The sequence below is a fragment of the Pelodiscus sinensis genome, chromosome 7 (assembly GCF_052426305.1).
Source record: "Pelodiscus sinensis isolate ZL-2025 chromosome 7, ASM5242630v1, whole genome shotgun sequence".
In the NCBI taxonomy this organism is placed as follows: domain Eukaryota; kingdom Metazoa; phylum Chordata; order Testudines; family Trionychidae; genus Pelodiscus; species Pelodiscus sinensis.
Window position 1 is genome coordinate 43,875,926 of NC_143058.1, and position 21,701 is coordinate 43,897,626.

Here is a 21,701-nt window from a genome sequence, read left to right on the forward strand (position 1 = left end):
GTAATGAAAATCTTTTGAAAGAATAAAAGATTTCATGTGGAATTACTGATGTAAAAAAACCTTTGCTTATATCGTGGCTACCCATAGCTTAACCTAAGTTTTGATTATCAGAACAAGTCATGGCCCTTAAACTATTCCAGTGTAGATTAATACTTTTTTTTTTTCCTCCTCCACTGACTGTGGTGGAAATTAACCGTTTAGTAAATTTCAGAATGTGTAGTATTTACCCCTAGACATGAGGGTTGACTTACTTTGTTTGATTTACTTCACTACAGTAGCTGGTTAAAAACATTGATTTTATACACACATCTTCATTGCTGAGAAAATAATCAGTGAGATGGTTGTCAAGTATCAACAGAAAAATGAACTGGCTGCAACTAAGGTGAAATGGATAGTTCTCTTGAAACACTGGGATTCAGCTATATATTTATATTTGAATTTTTGCTTGTGTGTGGCAAAGTGAAACTGCAAGGTAATTTTTTATCATATTGAAGCAATAAATATGTCCATTGATGCAATTTATAAAAATCAAACTTTCAGCTGTCTTATTCTTTGGGTGATTGGGGCCTGAAAAGTTCCAAGGAGTTATCCATCCCTTTCAGGTGCTAGAGGCTGAAGTAGTCAGTATTCTTCTGCCGAGGAGGGAGGCTCTCTTTCAAAGACTCCACATGCACCACAACCAGTCACTTCATCTGTACCTCTCTGCTCCTGTTCAACTGCCACAGCACTGCAGAGACAGGCTTTTGAAACTACTATTTAGGTATCGTCAAACATGGTGCAGAAGCTGGCAGAAGACAAAACCTTAGGACACAACCACCACCTCCATTCCATTGATCAGCCAGCCCTTCACTTATTCCTCACATACACAAGGGGGAGGGAATCCAGGGTGAGATGGAAACAATGCCAGGCATTGCAGTCTTGTAGCACCCTAGAATTCTGACCAACCTGTTCCAGTAGACATATTGTCCTCCTTTGCCAGCAACAAATCACTTCTTGATCACTCAACCTCTGGAAATTGATTGACTAGATGTCAAGGATAATCTAATTTCTTAGGAATTAAAGTTAAGCAAAGCAATATGTTTTCTTAATTAAAAACACTAAAATAAATAGAGAAGACATTTAATAGACATGTATTTTTAAATTTTATTTGAAAATGAGAATGAATGTGCATTTCCACAGATCTTACCTCTTCTGAATTCCAGAAAATTTTTCCATATTTTAAACACTTGAGAAATGTCAGACATTGAAATGATCATTTAAATAAAAAATGAAAAACTAATTCATATTTTTAAAGGAGAACTTGGTCCACATAATTGAAATATTTTAACTAGAAATTCAGAATGCTAAGACTTTGTAATTTTCTGCTCCACTCCATGATGGAATTAGTATTTTTAATCCATTATTCTTCTGAAATCTAATTAAGGATGTGCTTTTGTAATTTCTAGAAGCTATTATGTAATTACAGAAGAACACATATCAAACCATGTTCTAAACTATTTCAAGAATCAAATCCTCCTTTAAAAAGAAAGTCTGTCATCTACAATTGAACAATTAAATACAATGCAGTAACCCAGTGCTTTCTTGAAAATTGTAGAAAACATTTATTATCTCTGTCTTAAGTATGGAAAAACAGTATGGTTAAAAATTAGCAAATATATAGATTTGGTCCCCAAAAATCTTGTAGCGAGTAGAAAAGAGAAATACTAATTGCAAATGGATCTTATTTATAGCATAAAACTATAAAACTATATTATTTAGGAAAACTATGCAAAAATGAACTTTTTATTTATGTTTACACCCTGTTCCAACACCCCATAGTAGCTTGCAAAGAGAATATAGTGTTATACTTTCACATAAGTAGTTTGTGAATACTACTTATACATTTTTCAGTAAGTTGCAACACAAGAAATTCAAAAATCAGCATATATTACAGTACATTCTGAATTAAAAATGGACTACCAGGAAAACACAAGATTTTAAAGAAAACAATTCATTACATTTGAAATAACATGCTTTGTTCTTTTTAAATAAATTTGAAATTGCTGTTTTCTTAATTTTTTTTATTATACAACATTAGTGGCAACAGATAAACAGTGTCACACTGAATTTGATGGTAGGATTTTCTATTGATCATGTACCCAGTTAAACTGAGTATTTATAGTTTGTCAACTGCAAGAGTTGGCTAATATCTGAATGAATACTTCCCACCCTCCCACACCTCATATCCCACTTTCTACAAACATACAAGTTTCAATGGATATTTCAGGGATATGGTGTTTTTATATAGCAGTCTTAGACACACGCACAGTACTTAAGGCAGAAAGTTAAATTATTGACTATTAGTACAGGCAGAGTCAACTAGATATAAAATATTGAAAACATTTCATTTTAATGGAACATGTAATGAGGAGGTACTACAGACATTAAAGTAAATAACCTACCATGTTAAACTGTTGCACTTTCCCTCCTCAATTGTACAATTATGTACAATTTTTGTTTCACTTCTTCAAGGTGAAGTAAGTCTGTACTAAAATAAAACTACATCATTTTAGCAGCTTGATTCTATGGCAGCAACCACTCTGCCACTCTTGCGAACTTCTCTTTCCTTCTTTTGAACTTTTTCTTTCTGCTTTTCCAGTTTCTCTTGTGTTTTTTTAATATCCTTAATTTTCTTCTTTATTGTGGCTCGGTCATTTTGGCTGGAAACCCCCAGAGCCTTTAAGAGAAATTGTATTTTTAGGTACTCTGCTTTCAGACAGAGGCATCAACCCTAGTTTCAAGGAAGTATTACACAAGCTACAGTAAACTACAGTTCTTTACATCGGAGACAAAGGGAATAAATCTATAGAAGATAATTTACATTTAATGATAATTTCCACTACATGCATCTGACGAAGTGGGTCTTTGCCCACGAAAGCTTATGCTCCAACACTTTGGTTAGTCTATAAGGTGCCACAGGACTCCTCGCCGCTTTTATTTTTAATGTAATATGATGGATACCTTGCTGAGAAACGGGAGCAAGGGAGATGGGCAGCTTTTGTATTATGAATAGCATGTTTCACAGGAAGTAAACCATCTGAGACTTTCTAATAAAATCAAACTAAACTCTTATCTCTGGCTCCCCTGATACAGCTGCATTTTACATACACTGACTGCTGTTACTGTATTCCTACTTCCCCAGTTCCTTTACTGAAAATGTGGCTGAACTCATATCAATCACCTATGGCTGCAAACTGCTGGGCCCTGCCAGAGCTGAAGCCAGCTCTTTGCAGCAGCTCAGGGAGACAGAGCTGGGGTACACCCCGGGGCCCTCTGAGCTGTTGCACAGCAGCCAGCTTCAGCAGCTGCCACATGGTAGATGGCTGCTGTACCTGAGGCAGCTGTTTGTGGTGGGTTTGGCGGCCGGGGCATACCCTGGCCCCGGAGCCACCGCAGAGCAGCCAGCTTCAGTTCCAGCAGCCAACATGTGATGGGTGGCTGCTGCAGTGGCCCCTTGGCAGACCAACAACATTTTATTTGCATATTTATTATTTGCATATAAAATGCTACCTGTCTGCCAAAAGTTTGTGAAGGGGTTTGCCAGTTCATGGTATTAAAAAGGTTGGGAACTAATGACCTATGGTATTTAGTCGATTGAGAAAAATACCCATGAAACAAACTTGCAGGAATCTAACAAGCAACTTAAGATCAAGTCACGTACAATTCTTGGAGGTTCAGTGAAGTACATGAAACCAAGGGCATGTCTACACTAGGAGACAAGGTCAAAATTATTAAGGCTGACTTTTTAGCACCTGATGTTGTAAAATCAAAGGTGCATGCCCCCACTCTGGTGCAAATTTTAACACCGCTAAGGCAAAGTAATAAAAAAAAGCCAAAATCCAACTTAAAAAATGGTTTCAAGACACATTAAGGAAAAGCGCATTTATGTCCATTTTTTAAATCATTTCATTAGAAGCAAAAAGGGGGAAGCTCAAAGATTCCAAGCCCTCACCCCTTAAAAAAATTGAAGTATTTTTTTCTGAGGTGACTTTACCTTGGAAATTAAGGTTCTGTTTGCTCTTGAAGACATTATCATGAATGAAGTTGAAAAGACAACATAATGGTGAGATCTAAGTAACTGAAGAGATTTTTATTTTCTGTTTAAAAATCTGGTTTTTTAGTAACATGTATTTTACTCCCCTGCCGGCACTAACCCTAATTTCCCGTGAGCCCATACCAATCACTTCTATTGCACTACTCCATTCTCATTCCCTTCCTAAACCTTTTTTTAGCTTTTCATTGCCCTTTGATTCCTTTTACAATGCAAGCCCACACTATTCTCTACAATCCTCAAACACCACCACACATCCCACAAGAGTTTCTCTCCAAGAGCTTCACCCTCTCTCTCCTAGTCACCTCAACTTTTCAGCAATGCAGCCTACAACTGCTGTATATAATCCCCCCCTTCAGCTCTTTATTTCAGCCCTTTCAGTATTTTTTTCTTCTCCATTCTACTGAAATGATCTACTAATCTCGCCCCTCCCCAAACCTCACGTCTTTAGTTCTACTCTTTATACCTTTCTGTTGCTTTTGATCAGGGATGTAAAATGCCATTTAATTAGTTAACTCGTTAAATGTTAAGTTTAACCGATTAACGATTTAACAGGGGAGGGTTAGCGCCCCTGCATTTGTCACAACTGGGTTGGAGCAGGCCTCGGCCAGGGGCCTGCTCCCAGGTAATGGTTAACCATTAACCCCACTGTTAAGGTTATGCATTCACATCCCTACTTTTGATCATGCCCTTCTTAATACTCCATCCTCATTGCTCCTGAATCTCCTATGTCTCGGGTCACATACAGTAGCACTTATTTTGGTGTAACTAAATAAGGGATTTGGAAAAGCCACCCTCTAAGCACTGTAAGTCTCACTGACCTAAGTGCCGGTGTACACAGCACTGTCAGCAGGAGAAGCTCTCCCAGAGGCATAGCTACTGCTGCTCAGGGAGATGGATTAATGACATTGACAGAGGAGCTCTATCCCATTGGCATACAACGTGCAGTAGCAACACTACAGTGGCACAGCTATATCAATACAGCTGTGTAATGTAGAAATTCTACTGTAGACCTCAGCCTGTTCCTTCACTGCCCATTCAGAGAGGGTTCTCCAGGACTCAGTCCTTAGGTCAGGAGTAGGGAACCTAAGGCACGGGCTGGATTCGGCCACTGGCTTGCCTGGATCCAGCCCGTGAGGCTCAGGGCACCCCACCCCCAGCACTGGACCCCACACCAGCATTGTCCCCATTTCCCTCCTACCCCAACTAGGGATATAAGCGAGTAGTGGACTAGTTGACTACCTGATAAGTCTAGGCTTATTGGGTAGTCAATTCGACTACTCGCATTCCACATACCCCCTTGCCGCCTCTATATCAGAGGCAGCCAGAGGGAGGAGGAAGCAGAAACTAGTGCTGGGGGGACCAGCTTAAAAGTCGGTTCCCCCTCAATACTGTCACTGTGGTGCCGTCTGCCCCCCGTCGCTGCTGCAGAGGCAACGGGGGGAGGGGGAGAAGCAGGGGAGGGTGCTCCGGCAACAGACCCTGTCTGCGGAAGGTCCCAACTTGCCTGCAGCCTGCCCCCCAGCTCCTACTGCGTTTTATATTGCAGACACATAGCAGGGTTTGGTTCTGGCACAAGCTGGCACTGAACCAAGCTGCCTACCTGCCTAGCTCATACTATGTTTTAAATGCAGAGCCTGGGCAGATCTGATCTAAAAGGCAATAGGAGCCAGGCAGGCCAGCTCAGTCCCTGCTCACACAGGGGCTGGGACCAAACCCCTCTATGGCTCTGCAGTTTTAAAATACAGTAGGAGCTCAGGGGACAGGCTGCCCAGCTCCTACTGCATTTTAAATTGCAGAGCTCTGTAGAGAGGTTTGGTCCCGGCCCAAGCTGACTGCCTTCCCCTACCAACTAATCGAGTAATTGATAAAAATTCTATCAACTACTCGATTAGTAAAATAACCACATTTTAACATCCCTAACCCTGACCTCCCAACCCCTTCCTCGCAGCTTCCTCCCACACACTGAACCCCTCATTTTTGGCCTCACCCCCGATGCTAGGGGGCAACTCATAAAATCTACTAGTCCAGGCCCCGTAGGCTCTGGTGTGAATGTGTGTCTTTCTGCTTCTGTCAGAACCACATCAGTGTGGGTTTTTTTCCTTCGCTTCTCACTTTTGTACAGCCACTGACAGATTTTTATATGGGTCAGCAGCCCCTGACATAAAATGGCTCCCCATCCCTGCCGTAGGTCTTTGTTCTTCTCATTTTACTCTGAGTGAGCTCATCCATTTACACAGCATTAAGTATCATTCTTGTGATTCTTCAAAAAGCTCTGCTCTTTCTTTGCAACCAGTACTATATTTCAATCTCCCTCACACATGTGACCCTCTTGGATATCTTGCTATCAGCTTAAACTCAATATGGCCAAAACCAAACACCTAAGCTCCTTCTTAAATTGCCTCCATTTTCCCCTTCTGTTGACACTGCCACCGTTCTCCCTGTCAATTAAGGCATGTGTTAAAAGTAGAAGTCCCCAAACAGAGGGCTGTATCCCCATGGCGTGAGGGGAAAGAGGAGAATGATGTGGGGAGGAGAGCATGGTAGAGTCAAGCCAGCCCCAACAAGGGGCAGGAAGGAAGCTACAGCTAGCCACTCCCTGTCCCCAGCTTTGCTCCAATCCCTTATCCTCCACCCTTGGCACAGCTCTACTGCCAGTTCCACCCTCAATCTTAGCCACTTGCCACATCTTTCCCAGCCTGGGGCCATGGTAGGGGGCAGGGCTGCGAGCAGAGTCATCCTTGGCCCCAGCTCACAGCCCCCAGATCTGGCCCTCATGCCCTTGATTTGAGTTTCCCACTCTGCCCTGGAGCAGTGTCCCCTCCCAGCCTTAGAAAAGGTACAGACATTTCTCTCTAGTCTATTTTCCCTGTATACCTGACAGTTACACTTCTCTATAGTCTCTTTCTTTTAAATTTTGTTCCCAGGTTCTTATACTTTAGCACAGCATAAACCCAAGCACTGCAGTCCCCTTTAAAAAAATTCATTAGACTTCTAAATAAATTCATAGAAGCATTACCACTAGTCTTAGTTTGCAAAAGCATGTTCATTACTTAAAATTTAGAGTAAAATTGCCCCAAGCAAGGTACTTTTTAGGCAACTGAAACTACTATAATATTAAAGGTAGGAGTAGTAAGACTGAAAACATCTTCCATAATTTTAACCTGCAAGGTGTTTATACATTTCATCTTCTTTAATGACACTATTGTATTAATAGGAACAATAACATTTGTGAGTAGAATGCATTTCAATTTTTGATCAGCAGAGGGCAGCATCTGATTTCAGTATCCTATACTTCTTAACTCCATTCATCTGAAAATGTGGGTTGTGCCCATGAAAGCTCATGATATCATCTACATGTTTTGTTAGATTCTAAACTGCTGCAGAACTATTCATTGTTTTTTAATTTTTTTCAGTTACAGACTAATACACAGCTACCCTTCTGAAACTGATAATAGTGTTATTTTATATTGGGGAACTCCCAGTGGAACACTGTGAAAATGACTGCTTGAAGCACACTTCCCAAACATAGTTACATTTATCTGTTAAGTTAATGGATATCACTTTCTCTATTGTCCAAAGAAACATTTCTATGTTAAAATTTCAGGAAACTTAGACTTGCAAATCTATTCCAAGAAGCAGATGTATTTAAAAAGGCAAAGTTAAAGGTACACAGAGCTACATTTTTCCTTCATAAAAAGATTTTCTAATCCTGCTATTAATCACTAGATTTTGATTTCCAACTATACTGAATTCTGAGAAATCTTTTAGCATAATACCTTGACAATCCAAAAGCACTCCAGTAGCATGCATGAACAAAGAAGAACTGGACTGGACATATAGCATGCAATTATCAGAGGGAAAATGACTACCTCAAGGTGGCAGCTGGTTGTCTCTAACTGTATTTTTTAAACCCAGATATATATCAAGAAATCGTGCAAGGAAGGGCTTCTCTTAAAAAAAAAAAATCACAGTAGGCTGTTCAACAACAGCCAAATCAGAAAGTAGTAAGATCTTAGTGTAGAGGTGGACAATAATTTTTTATTGGGGGGAGGGAGGAAGAAGAGAGAACACTAGGGTTGCCAGGTCTCTGGTTTTGAACCAGACACTTCAGTATTTGAGCTTTCTGTTCAGGAAACAAAGTGAGAAAATATAAATGAGAAAATATAAATCTCCAGTATTTTCTAAATAAGATGTAATGTAGATTGTGATGTAATGTCAAGTGTGTCCAGTATTTTTGTTGAAACCATCTGGCAACCCTAGGGGCGACTCCAAGATTTTGGAAAGTGGTCGAGGGCCATACTCTTCCATGATATTAATGGAGGAGATGCGAAGTCTGAGATGGAGGTTAGGTGCAGAAGGGCGCTTGGGGTGCAGGAGGGAGACTGGAGTCTGAGAGGGAGTTGGGATGAAGCAGGCTGTTGTGACCTAGGGCAGGCGACTGGAGTGCAGGGGTTTCGGATGTAACCTAGGATAGGAGAGTACTGTGATCTGGGGCAGGAGATTGGAATACCAGATCTGGGAGGGGGTATGGGTGTAGGAGGGGGACAGAGAGGGTTTGGGTATGTTTGGGGGAGGGGGGAAGAGTTGGGGCAGGAAAAGGCTGGGATGCCAGAAGAAGGCTGTGGCTAAGAGACTTACTTGCCAGCTGCCAAACTAGCCTGCTTGCCTGCCTGCAGAAGTTAAAATGTTTCCCAGCCAGCCTGCTTGCTTGGCAGGCCATGTGCATCATGAATAACTGATTCCAAGAGAGGGGGCGTGATTCTTCTTAGCTGCCTCTTAGTTCAAGAAGCAGCTCCCATTGGCTGGTTTCTGCTAGAAACTGGTCAATGGGAATGTACTAGGGGCAGAGCAGCTCCTAAAACTTCCCTCTTCCCCACCAGTTTTAAAACAGAAACAGAGCCCTTCCAGTTGCATTTGTGCATGGCGCTCAGGGCTGCGGGTCAAGTCTGGAAGCCTGCCTGGGGCTTCCCTCTGCCTTCATGGGCTGGATCTGGAGGTTTGGAGGGCCAAATCTGGCCCATGGACCGTATTATACCCAGTCCTGTCTTAGGGAAAGAGGGCCGAATTTTCATCTAAGAGCTGTGGATCTGGATGAAAAACAAATTTCAGCATAGTATGCTCCAGTTCAATGTATGAGAGTGAGTCAGGACCTATTTTGCCACTTGAGAAAAAACACACAAATCCCATTTGGGTATTAATTGTTTTGCATATTAATTGTTTTGCATTTTAACACATTGCCACTAAGAAACAACTGTTTCATTTGTTCTTTCATTTTATTGTATCCTTTTCATAATTGTTTTGATTTACGTCACCTTTAATTTGATGTAATTCACTAAGTGATCCTGTACTCCACCATAGCAAGCACACAGCAGTAACTGTCACTCACAAAAAGAGAACAGAACAGAATTCATCTATATTTAAATGAAGTATATGAATGGTCAGACAAAACCTCCACACATATTTATAAATTACAAATACACATGGGGCTAACTACTTACCTTCAACTTATCACTGTCAAGCAGCATTAATTGCTGTCCATCTATATTCTTGGCGGTGAACTCTGTAATATATTGCTCCATGTTCATCCCCATTAACCAATGGCATACCTGTTGTGTCGTCCACTCAGAAATTGGTCTACTGTGCCACTGATTTTGTTTTCCTGTTGCTACACAATCATCCTCTAGTGCCTAACCAATAAAGAAAAATACAGTGACTAGTTTAAAATGAAACATTTCTCCAATTTAACTGTACATCAAATTTCAGTTATTGACTGAGTTTGGGTACCAAAGTTTTTTCAATATAATTTTAGCAATTTTATCACACAAAATCAATTTACAATCAATTCTGAACTTGAAAGTTAAATATAAAACTTATAAATGTTTTATTTTGATCTAAATTTAAGTAAATTGATTTTAAAGTTTTAAAAGTTGCTCTGGACCTATATAGGACTTGCAATCAATAGTATAACAAGCAGTTTTTTTTGTGCTCATGGTTCTCCCTAAGTGAACACATTCAGGTGGCCTGGAAAATAGGTGTTAAGTAAACCTGTTCATACTTTGCAAAAATTATCCCCAAAATTAGAATTCCCAATAGCTGTTTGCTTTAATCATGTTTGTATTCATTGTTGATAAACACAATCAAATATGAAAATGTCTCTGAATAATGCATTTAGTTCATAAATCGCATAGTGTTAGTTGCATAATGCAACTTTAGCCAGAATTTTAGTCACCATGTACCGGACATGCAGTTAGAATAAAGTTTGGGGAGAGGAGCGGTTAGTTTTGTTTTGGAGTCTCTTGGCGTCACAAACATCTGGAGCACGTGTCCTACTAATATATATTTTGCGTTACAGCATCAGATCGAGGAATCCTGAACTCTGGTACTCGGAAATATATTGCTTTCAAAACTGGTTAAAAAAAATCCTTTTCCAATCCCATTAGTAAAAGTGACGAGGAGTTCTGTGGCACCTTATAGACTAACTGAAGTGTAGGAGCATAAGCTTTCGTGGGCAAAGACCCACTTCGTCAGATGCATGTAGTGGAAATATCCAGAGGCAGGTATAAATATGCAGCCCAGGATCAGGCTGGAGATGACGAGGTGGATCCAATCAAGGAGGATGAGGCCCACTTCTAGCAGCTGATCTGGAGGTGTGAATTCCAAGAGAGCAGAAGCTGCTTTTGTAGTTAGCAAGCCATTCACAGTCTTGCTAACTACAAAAGCAGCTTCTGCTCTCTTGGAATTCACACCTCCAGATCAGCTGCTAGAAGTGGGCCTCATCCTCCTTGATTGGATCCACCTCGTCATCTCCAGCCTGATCCTGGGCTGCATATTTATACCTGCCTCTGGATATTTCCACTACATGCATCTGACGAAGTGGGTCTTTGCCCACGAAAGCTTATGCTCCTACACTTATGTTAGTCTATAAGGTGCCACAGGACTCCTCGTCACTTTTGCAGATTCAGACTAACACGGCTACCCCTCTGATACTTAATCCCATTAGTAGTTTGTACAGTTGACTTTCTCTCTGAACTTCAGGAAACTACTGCCTGACATCTGAGGTAGAAAAATCCAGTACATTGAGTATTTCACACAACACTGCTTTGAAGCTTTGAAGCTATTTTGTAAAATTGAGAGACCTTCTTGTATGTGTCAACTAGGGGTGTGAAAGTTTAACTGTCAGAGGAAGCAGTGCGGGGAAAGGCGACACTCAGGAAAGCTGGCTGCAGGGCCATATGCTGCTGTGAATGCTGAGAGCCTGGAAGCAGGGGGCAGAGGCTTCTCTCACTGCTTCCACCCCCAGCAGCTCCCACTGGTCGTTTCCAGTCAATAGCCGCTGCCTGTTGCTACAGGACAGGCAGTATGTGAAGTGCCCCTTCCCCCAGGCTCAAAGCAGCAAACATGGCCCCTGTAGCTACTATGAGCTGTACAAGAGTGTGGAAGGTAGGGTTGCTGGCTTGGAGCCATCCAGGTAAGGTCTCCCAGCCAGAGCCTACCTCTGCCAACCGAGCCCTTTCCTTCCCTCCCCTAACCTTCTGCTCCCTCTGTCTCCCACCCCATGTAACCCAAACTTTCTGCATCCCTGCTCTAGCCTTCAGACACTTTCCCAGACACTGCACCCCTTAGCTTACCCCCCCTCAGGTTACAGTCCCCTCCAAGACCTTACACCCCACTCTGCTATCCCTGGTCATAGCCCAAATCCCTGCATCACCTCGTGCACTCCTGACTCAGGTTACAACCCCCTCCCAGATCCTGCACTCCCTCCTCGTACACCTCTCCCCCACACAAGAATTCTCTCCTGCACCCATATCCCTTCCAGACTCTGCACCCCAATCCTCCGTCCCAGGTCACAACCAAAACCCCTGCACCTGTACCCCAGGTCACACTCCCGGGTGCCATTTTTTGAAATTGACAAGACCGGACTTACTGCCCGCATCTACATGCGGCAGTGAAACAGCCGTTCGAAATAAAACCCTATTTCGAACTACCTATTATTCCTCCTGCAATGAGGTTTAACAGGTAGTTCAAAATAGGGCTTTATTTCGAACGGCCGTTTCACAGCCGTGTGTAGACGCGAGCAGTTAGTTCGGTCTTGTCAATTAAAAAAAAATGGTGCCCGGCTAGGAAGATGCAAATCAAGCGCGGGATATTTAAATCCCAGGCTTGATTTGCAATTTCGAATGCCTACATTTGAAGCCCTATTTCGAATTAGGCTGCGAGTGTAGACATACTTTAACAGATTTATTTGGGCATAAGCTTTTGTGGATTAAAAACCATTTTGTCAGATGCCCAACTGCTTATGTCCAAATACATCTGCTAGTCTATAAAGTGCCAAAGGGCTCCTCATTGTTTTTGCAGACTAACAGGGCTACCCTTCTGAGAATCATATTGTTGTCATTCCAGAACACCAGTACTTAGGCTGATATATTTCAGATAGATAAACTGATCGAGATTCTCTGATATACTAAGTGTCCACTTAATGCAACAGGGGAAAGCAGGTCCCTGAGGTTGTCTGTTATAACTATGTAGTTCCCAGGGAAGATCTGTGCTGGCCTAACCTACTCCTGATGGCAACACTCAAAGGTGCTGACACTCAGGCTATGTCTACACTACAATGTTTTTGCGCAAAAACCTTGGAAACGTCCACACCTCAAATGAGGTCTTGTGCAATTAAATGGGCAGTTAAACGGCAGAAGGGAGGGCTATTTCCACTGTAGGTAAGCCTCCTTTTCTGAGGCATAACTGCTTTTAGTGCTACAGCTGTTGTGCAAAAAGGCCAGCGTGGACACTCCAGAGGGGTTTCTTGCACAAGAAACCCCTATGGAAAAAGCACAGGTGCTCTGATGGCCATTCTGTGAATGGCCATCAGAGCTTTCTTGCACAAGAGCATCCAGCAGTGGCCCCACAGTATGCTAATATCTTTATGGCTGACCTAGAACAACATTTCCTCAACTCCCGTCCCCTTTTACCCCTTCTCTACTTACGCTATATCGATGACATCTTTATGATCTGGACGCATGGCCAAGAAACGCTGGAGACATTCCACAGAGATTTCAACAACCTACACCCCACCATCAACCTCAGCCTGGACCATTCTACACGAGAGATCCATTTCCTGAACACCACAGTACAAATCAGCAATGGAAAATTAGACACCACTCTCTACAGAAAACCCACTGACTCATACAGTTACCTACATGCTTCCAGCTCCCATCCAGAACACACCATACGATCCATCATCTATAGCCAAGCCCTTCGATACAACCGCATCTGCTCTAATCCCACTGACAGAGACCAGAAACTTCAGGATCTCTACCAAGCATTTATAAACCTCAACTACCCTCCCGGAGAAATAAAAAAGCAAATTGAAAGAGCCAGACGAATACCTAGAAACCATCTACTTCAAGACAGACCCAAGAAAACCAACAATAGAACATTGCTTGTCATCACTTACAGCCCCCAACTTAAACCTGTCCAACACATTATCAATAAACTACAGCCTATACTGGAACAGGATACTAAACTCCAAGAGGCTCCTTAGACAGACCCATAGTCTCCTACAGACAACCGCCTAACCTCAAGATGATTCTTACCAACAACCACAGGACATACCACACTAATACCAACCCTGGTACCTTCCCTTGCAACAAACCCCGTTGCCAACTTTGTCCACATATTCACTCTGCTGATACCATTATTGGACCTAACCAAGTGAGTTATAAGATCAAGAACACATATTCCTGCACATCCAGAAATATAATTTATGCTATCATGTGCCGAAAGTGTCCGTCTGCTATGTACATTGGACAAACGTCTCAGACACTTCGCCAAAGGATCAATGCCCACAAAACAGATATTAGACAGAATCACAAAGAAAAAACAGTTTCTTGCTATTTCAACCAGAAAGGACATTGTCTCAATGACTTAATTACCTGCATCCTGCTTCAAAAGCCTTTTAAGACTGCACTTGAAAGAGAATTCTCTGAACTGTTATTCATGCTTAAATTCGACACTTTACACCTGAGTCTGAATAAACAATCTAATTATCTTGCCCATTACAAAGATAGCTTCCCCAATTATAACCTCTAATATCATTAGCTCACAGACATTTACCTCCCCCCCATCCTCCTTCTGTTCTGAAATTTGATTTGTCCTTTTCATATGTGTTCATCTTTTTAAATTGTATCCTTTGGTATATATGGTTGTGACAATTTTCTTCCACTATTTGATCTGAGGAAGTGGGTCTGGCCCACGAAAGCTCATCACCTAATAAACCATCTTGTTAGTCTTTAAAGTGCTACATAGTCCTGTATTTTGTTTCAGCAGTGTAGACGCTCTCTTGCGCAAAAGAACATCGCTTTTGCGGTGTGCTTTGACGTGTGGACGTGCTCTTGTGCAAAAAGATTTTGCACAAAAACTCTAGAGCAAAAGGCTTCTTGTGCACGAAGCCTGTAGTGTAGATGTAGCCTCAGTGATATCCTCAGATTATCATTCCCGAACCTAGACCCACCCCCTATGCTAGTGTTGCAATGCAGAAGCCACTTAACACTGATTATGCCTGCTCAAAGCTCCCCCACATCAACAGAATTCCCAGCTGGCCAGATCCAGCTTCTTTCCAGCTGCTTTTCTCTCTAGAATACCCCAAGAGAGCCAGAAGCTGGCTCATATGCTTTCCTTTGTTATTAAAAAATGACATGTTAACATTACAGTATTATGCTCCTTACTTATTTGCTTATTACATAAAATAATTTGTAAAATAATCTTATTTACTTGTTATATCTTATTTTCTGTTCCTCCAAAACTCTTTGCTCTTTGGTGCCAATAGGTCTTTCACTCTCCACCCCTTAAGATTATAATTTCTGACTCAAATTGTCAGATTCAGGCCTGGTTTATACTAGAAAATTAGGTTGGAAAAATTAGGGCTATGAAAAATGCAAACCTCAAGCAGCATAGTTAAGCCAACTTTAGTCCCCTTGAGAAAAATGTATAGGGTTTTTGAACATGTATTACATACATACCGGAGAAATTAGGGCTAAAAACAGCTTCTGCCCTAAAACAAACAATACAATACAGCCCCCACTTTACAAAAGTCAGAGGTTTCTGACCCTATACACGTTTTTATTTTTCATTATCACACAGTGAAAGCAAGGGGGGGGGGGGCGGGTAGAAGAAAGAAAACAATAGCTAAAATTTCTTTAAAGAATATTGAGGAGGTGGGGAAACAGAATGTTAGCCTTTTGTAATTTAACAGAGTTTATAATGCAGCAATAAATGTGATTAAAAGACTCTCAGAAGATTATGTTTGGAAGATATCTCAGGAGTAATCTACTCCAACCCCATGCTTGATGCAGGACCAACCCAAACTAAATCATCCCAGCCAGGGCTTTGTCAAACCCTAAATTGAAAAACTTAATTTATGGTGTGGGAAGGCTTAAAGAATGGGAGGTGGTGATGGTTAGTCACTGTGAGCAGTAACTACAGGTTGAACTTCCTAGACCAGCACCCTCAGGAACTGACCAGTGCTGAACCAGGGAATTTGCCGAACCACACAGGTGGTCAATATTGTTGAGCAGCATTACCAACACTTCCACTGCTTACTGGGCTCTTACAAAACATTTTAGGGTAAATCAGAACTAAATAACAGCACCGAACATTGAGATCCAGGACTGGTGGCTGTAAACAAACTATATGGGATCACAGGAAACTTGGCCACACCCATGATAAGTGGACATCTGGCCCATGATAAGTGGATATCTGGACCATGGATGTTGCCGAACCAGTGTGCGCCAGACTAGAGGTCCAACCTGGTAGTTCATTGAGATGTGTCCCCCATGATGGCTCTACTTCAATATGCATTCATCCCATGCACCTTTGATCTGAGATTTTCATTAGCAGTGTCTGTTCAACTCATACATGCAGTGTTGATTGATACCTTGATGCCCTGCACCAAGGCTATATCAGGGAAGAGGTTTCCCAGAACTTTAATTAATTTTAAATCTGTAGAGTGAGCAAATACCAAGAATCCTCGATTGTGCAATGCAAAGCTGTTAAGGTGACCAAATGGGGGGCTGTAAGCTGGCTGATTTAGTCCTGGGTCCCAGACCTGAGCTTGGGCCTGTAAATAAATGTCCAGCAGTCCCCTTCAAACCCTGGGTCCTGAGTACAGTGTAGACCAGGCAAACAATGACATTTAGCAGTTCCCTAGTTTGTAAGGCCCCAGGCCCTGTTTCAGGGCGGGGCAGCAAAGCAAACACAGTCTCATAGTTAGTAAGGCCCCAGACCCTAGTGCAGGGCAGGGGAGGCCCGTAAACAACAGGCCACTGGCAAGAGAGAGGGGGAGACTGCCACACAATATGTGGGATAGCAGGGGGACATGGGCCCTCTCCACTCCACCATGTCTTGGCCCAGGGCGCTAGCAGTGGCTGCCCTGGCTGCCACTGAAGTCAGCGGGGATTCGGCCCACAACACACAGTCACCCTACAGGATGATGAGGTCAGATTGACTGTTGTCAGCTTCCCCGGGCCACTTCGCCCCAACCAGTCAGTAAATGATAGCTGTTTTCCTATACTTTCACTGAGGGAAATGGATTAAAGCATGGCTGGACTTTTAATGGAAATAGAGAAGCAGCAAAAAGAGAGGCTGTCACAATGAGCAAATGCCCATTTAAAAAAAAAGAAAAGAAACCTAGTGGTATGTTAATTTTTAATATTTACGAATCTGTATCTGATCCTCTCTTTTGCATAGGCAGAAGTGCTATCCCTGGCTGTTTGTACATCAACGGGGTGAAGCGAATCACAGGAGCCGTTGCTGGGAAAGTAGTTCTTACTTGAAGAAAAAGATGATTGCTGTTTCATAGAACAGGATCCAAGACCGCTGTAGAGCACGGAGACAAGGGAGAACTACTTTCCCCACCCTAAAGCATCTGGGCAATCCTGGGAGTGACTGAACCAAAAACAGAGGGTTCAGCTGAAGATGTACCTGTAAGGGGATGGTGGGACACCAGTAATAGATCAAAAGGTTCCCAAGAGAGGAAGAGAGGAGCACCTGTATGCTGGATGGCAGCCAGTTCACTATCAAGCCATTTGAGGAGCTAGGAAGCTCAATATGCAGGACTGGCTTCACTGCTTCTAGTCTGCAGAGCTCCCCAGTACTACCACTCTTCACTGACTCCTCTATATATTGAAAGTATTTTTGTGTTCTGTCATGTCCTCCATTGCTATAGAGGAAGGAGTCAGAGTCAACTCCTTTCTCCACCCAACTCATGCACCTTTAGGTGTTATTTCATCCCCAGCCTGCTCCCATAGTGTAGCACCCCAATGAAACAACCATATCAAATACCTCAGTTACTGCACAGGAGAGTAATTTTCTCTTCTTCAGGGAGTGTCCCTGTGAGTGCTCTACTGTAGTTGACTGTAGACTCAACTGACTCAGTGAAGGGGAAAGGCTTTGGAGTTGCTTAATGTATGCTTCCGACTGACCAGAGTGAACATCAGCAGCTGACTGTTGCTTCAATGTGTAGGAATGAAATGATGCCCTACTAACTGCTTTACAAATGTCAATGATAGGCATATCTTTGACAAAGGCTACTGATGCACAAATAATCTGGAGGATTTTCTGAACCTCTTTGTTCTTTCTATACAGAACATGAGCTCTCTACAAAAATCTAGCATGTGAAGGGACACCGCCGTGATGTTAGCATATGACTTAGAGAAGAATACAGCAAGCAGATGGGTGGGTTGAGATGGAAGGATAGAGGCCACTTTGGCTATGAATTTAGGATGTCAATCAAAGATTATCTTGTTCTTGAACAAGGGATGTTAAATTGCGAGTAACTGACTAATCAAATAGTCAATGTATTTTTGCATTTGCTTATCGGATAATCCCTATCTTGAACGTGGTGTAAGACTGGTTTACCATCCAGGCAACCACTTCTCCCACCCGCCCTGCCGACATGATCACTACTAGGAAGATAAGCTCCAAAAACAAGTGCAAAAACAAGCAGGTAGCTATAGGTTCAAAGAGTTTGCCCATAAGAGTACGGAAAATGAGGCTGAGGTTCCTCACTGGAGTTGGGTCTTTCAGTGTAGGATAAATATTCAGTATGCTTTTGAGAAAGCATTTTGTGAAAGGGTGAGTGAAGACATTTAGTCTATCAACCTTGGAGTGAAAAAGTGGCAGGAAAGTGCACTCTGAGTGAACTAATCAAAAAGTCAGGCCTTTGTAGCATGAATTGGAATATTTTGGGCAGTGAAGCAAATCGCAGGGTAACTTGTTTGTCCTGGCACCATCGGAAAACGTATTTCCTTTTGTGTACATATGTTTTTCACATGAGTTGTTGGCTATTCAGCAAGATATCCTATACTTCCCTGGAACAGAATACGTTAATCAGCCATAGATTATGCATGCCTTAAGACAGAGAATCAGAATGTTGGGTAAAGGAGGCATTCCACACTGTGTGTGAATAGGTGAGGCATGAAGGGAATGGTATATTGTGGTCTTGTGGCAATCTGGCTCTGGTATGGAAACCAGATTTGTCCGGGACATGTTAATGCAATTAAGATTACTCTGGATTTATCCTTTTTGATCTTCTGAAGGACATGCCTCAATAGTGAACTTGGGGTGAGGGAGAAAGGGGAAAGCATTCATCAGAGGGATGTCCCATTTCAAGAAAGGTGGTCCCCAGGGAATTTTGTCCAAGTCCTGCCTGGGAGAAGTATTGTGAGCATTTGACATTATGGAATGTTGCAAAGCAATCTACTGAGGGAAGGGCCCGCTGTTGGAAAATAACTGTCAGAATTCCTGGGTCCAAATTTCATTCATGCACTTGAGAGATGTTTCTGCTTAGGTCATCCACTATGACATCCTGGCTTCCCAGTAGGTAGGATGCCATAAGATCTATGTTGTTCGAGATGCATCAGTCCCAAAGATGAACTGCTCTGCACACAGACTGGGTAACATGGGGCCCCCTCTTTGGCAGTTTATGTAAAGCACAGTGACCAAGTTGTCCATGAGGATCTGTATAGTCCTATTGTTTAAGGCAGGGCAGAAAATGGTGGAATGCATTTTGGACTGCTGAAAACTCCAGTAGAATCATGTGGTGCATGGTTTCTGCCAGGAACCATCAGCTCTGGATGGTATTCTCAAACAGGTGTGCTCCTCATCCCACAAAAGAAGTGTTAAAATGGACACCTATGCAAATGTTTGTTTGATTTGTCCACTATGTGCTAGGCACTATCAGTCCTCTGTGGATAGAGTGCCTACAAGGCGTATAGAAAGCACAGAGATAGGCTTGTAAACACCTTACATGAAGCCTGGTGTGTTTCATAACGCACATAGTCACAAATGTTTGCCCTAGGAGTTCTAGGCACGTTCTGGCAGATGTATGTGTGCTGTTTTTATGGCTGTAATGGGGTTCATTAAGGCAGTAAATTGTTGAGGCAGTGATGCTGATACCATGCTGCAGTCGAGGCATGCCCCTATAAAATCCAACTGTTTTGCTCGGATTAAGGTTGCTTTCTGAAAGTTGATTTGTAACCCTAGTTTTGTTGACGGGGGTGTAGTGAGGTGAAGGTCATCTGCTATATCCTGGTATGCTGGAGCTTTCAGCAGGTAGTCATCTATTCAGGGAAATCTAATCACATCCTGTTTGTGACAATATGATGTAACCAAAGTGATAACTTTGTAGAATACCCATGGGGCCGTGGATAATCCAAAGGAGCATATACTGTACTGGTAGTGGAAGTTCCCAAGTGTAAAACAGAGGAATTTTCTGTGCTTGGGATGAATAGTGAAATGGAAATACATGTCCTAGAGGAAGAAGGCCGAGAGCCAATTTCCCTTCTCCAATGCCAGAATTATGGAGGCTAGGGTGATCATTTAGAAGCACTGTGTTCTGGCAAACTTATTAATTTAAGCAAGTCCAAGATGACTTTTCATCTGCTTGTTTTCTTGTGTTTCCTCTATGCTCGGCAGGCAGGGTTCTACTGCACTGGAGGCAGGAAATGGTTTATTTTCTGCTTTAACAGGTGCTTGTGAGATGGATCCCTGAAGAGAGATGGATAGGTGGGACAGAGGTAAAGGGGACAGAATATGCTGTATGATTTCCAGAACCTACCTGTATGATGTAATGGTTGCCCAAACCTGGTAGAAAGGTGTCAGGCAGTCCCCAAATAGGGTGGAGTGTATCAATGAAATATGTGGTGTTCTTGTGCCCTCGACCAACACTTGAAAGTGCTTGTTTAGAAGTGGGTGGTTGATACATCATTGACTGTTCTGGGGGTTACTGGCATCTTGTCTGGCATTGTTTATGGTGCTGGTCATGTAATCTTTGAGGTAGGGCACATGGGGCAGCACAGACGCGCATGGGCATAAGGTCTGCCTGGGTTTTTTTTGTTCCCAGGGATCTATATTCCCAGGATTTTCAGGATGACATAAGAGTGAGGGTGCAGATAGCTGCATCCACACTATCAGCAAAAAGCTTTTGTCCTTCAAAGTCAGTCCTCAACTATAACCTGAACTTCTTTGGGGAAACCTGAAAGGTGGAGGCAAGATACCTTCTGAATGACTATGGATGTCGCAATGGAGTGGACCCCTGTGTCAGCAACAAAGAAACCTGGAAGGCCAATCTAGCAATGAGGGAGCCCTCTGTGAAGTTGGCTTTGTATTGTTCTTTTATTGGTTGGACCATGTTCAACAGAGGTTGACATATGTGCAAAGATGTGTAACTGGCTAGTAAGATGGGTTGTAGGGATGAATATTTTGGCCCTATACAATATCCGCAGGTCCCAGTACAGCCAGTTTGATGGAAAGACCATTATGGGGAGTTGCCACACTGTGGTCTACTGCCATGAGGGTCCAAGTCTGAACAAGGAATGGCTAGCAATGCACATTCCTGCTGCCACTTCTTCCCTGCCACTCCTTCACTGGAAAGAGAAGGGGCTAATCCCACAGGAGCATTAGTCATACTTGTCCTTGGTCTGGCTGGGGGTACTATTGGTGCTGAAGAGAGGCATACCCAGAGTAGAAGTGATGAAGAGGTCTGACTGACAAACTACTGCAGGATGTCTAAGAATGATACCAACAGAGGAGGCACGTTTTGGCTGGGGCGTGTTACTGGTGCTGTAGGCTTGCTGCCATGTATTTGTGCAGTAGGTGGCACCATTTCACCACTCAGTGGCTTAGATTTGCTATGTGTACCTGCCTGCGAGCTAGGATTTTTGTTCTTCAGGCCATCACTGCACCAGATGGTCCAAGTGCCTTGTGATCTAGGTGCCAAAGGTATCCGGGCAAATTTTGAGGGTAGAGATAGTTTTTATGACGGGATTTCTCCATCTTCATGAGTTTTACCTGGCGAGTGAGATCCCTAACTTTTCTTATTCTCACTGTCAATTTTTTGCAGTTGTGGCACTTCTGAGTAACACGAGTTTCCCCCAGACAATGGATACACTGTGCATGGCTGTCTGAGATTGGTCCAGGCAGTCTACAAGGTAGGTGAGCCAGGCATGGCAGAGACTCCCTTCTAGATTGATAGGCAGATGTCCACCAGTGGCGAGGGGAGAAAGGGATAACTAGAACAATTTCCTGGGGGAGCTGCTGCTGTTCTGACCGAAGT

The 21,701-nt window shown here is 42.7% G+C and overlaps 1 protein-coding gene and 1 pseudogene across 7 annotated transcripts in view; both read right to left on the bottom strand.

The window, feature by feature from the left end:
• Positions 1-1,129: 1,129 nt before the first annotated feature.
• The window catches only part of LOC102463966 (neurabin-1-like), a 93,161-nt gene continuing 72,589 nt past the window's right edge, over positions 1,130-21,701 (bottom strand). For 5 of the 7 annotated variants that reach the window (XM_075933636.2, XM_075933631.2, XM_075933633.2 and 2 more), the window contains 2 exons: positions 9,592-9,780; positions 1,130-2,716 (listed from right to left, as the gene is read on the bottom strand). In XM_075933636.2, the coding sequence (XP_075789751.2) occupies positions 2,549-2,716; positions 9,592-9,780 (357 nt within the window). In that variant the 3' untranslated portion in view covers positions 1,130-2,548. The remainder of the gene's footprint in view (positions 2,717-9,591; positions 9,781-21,701) is intronic. The other 2 variants (XM_075933637.2, XM_075933635.2) reach the window with 1 other exon arrangement.
• LOC149524065 (uncharacterized) lies at positions 12,164-20,351 on the bottom strand (annotated as a pseudogene).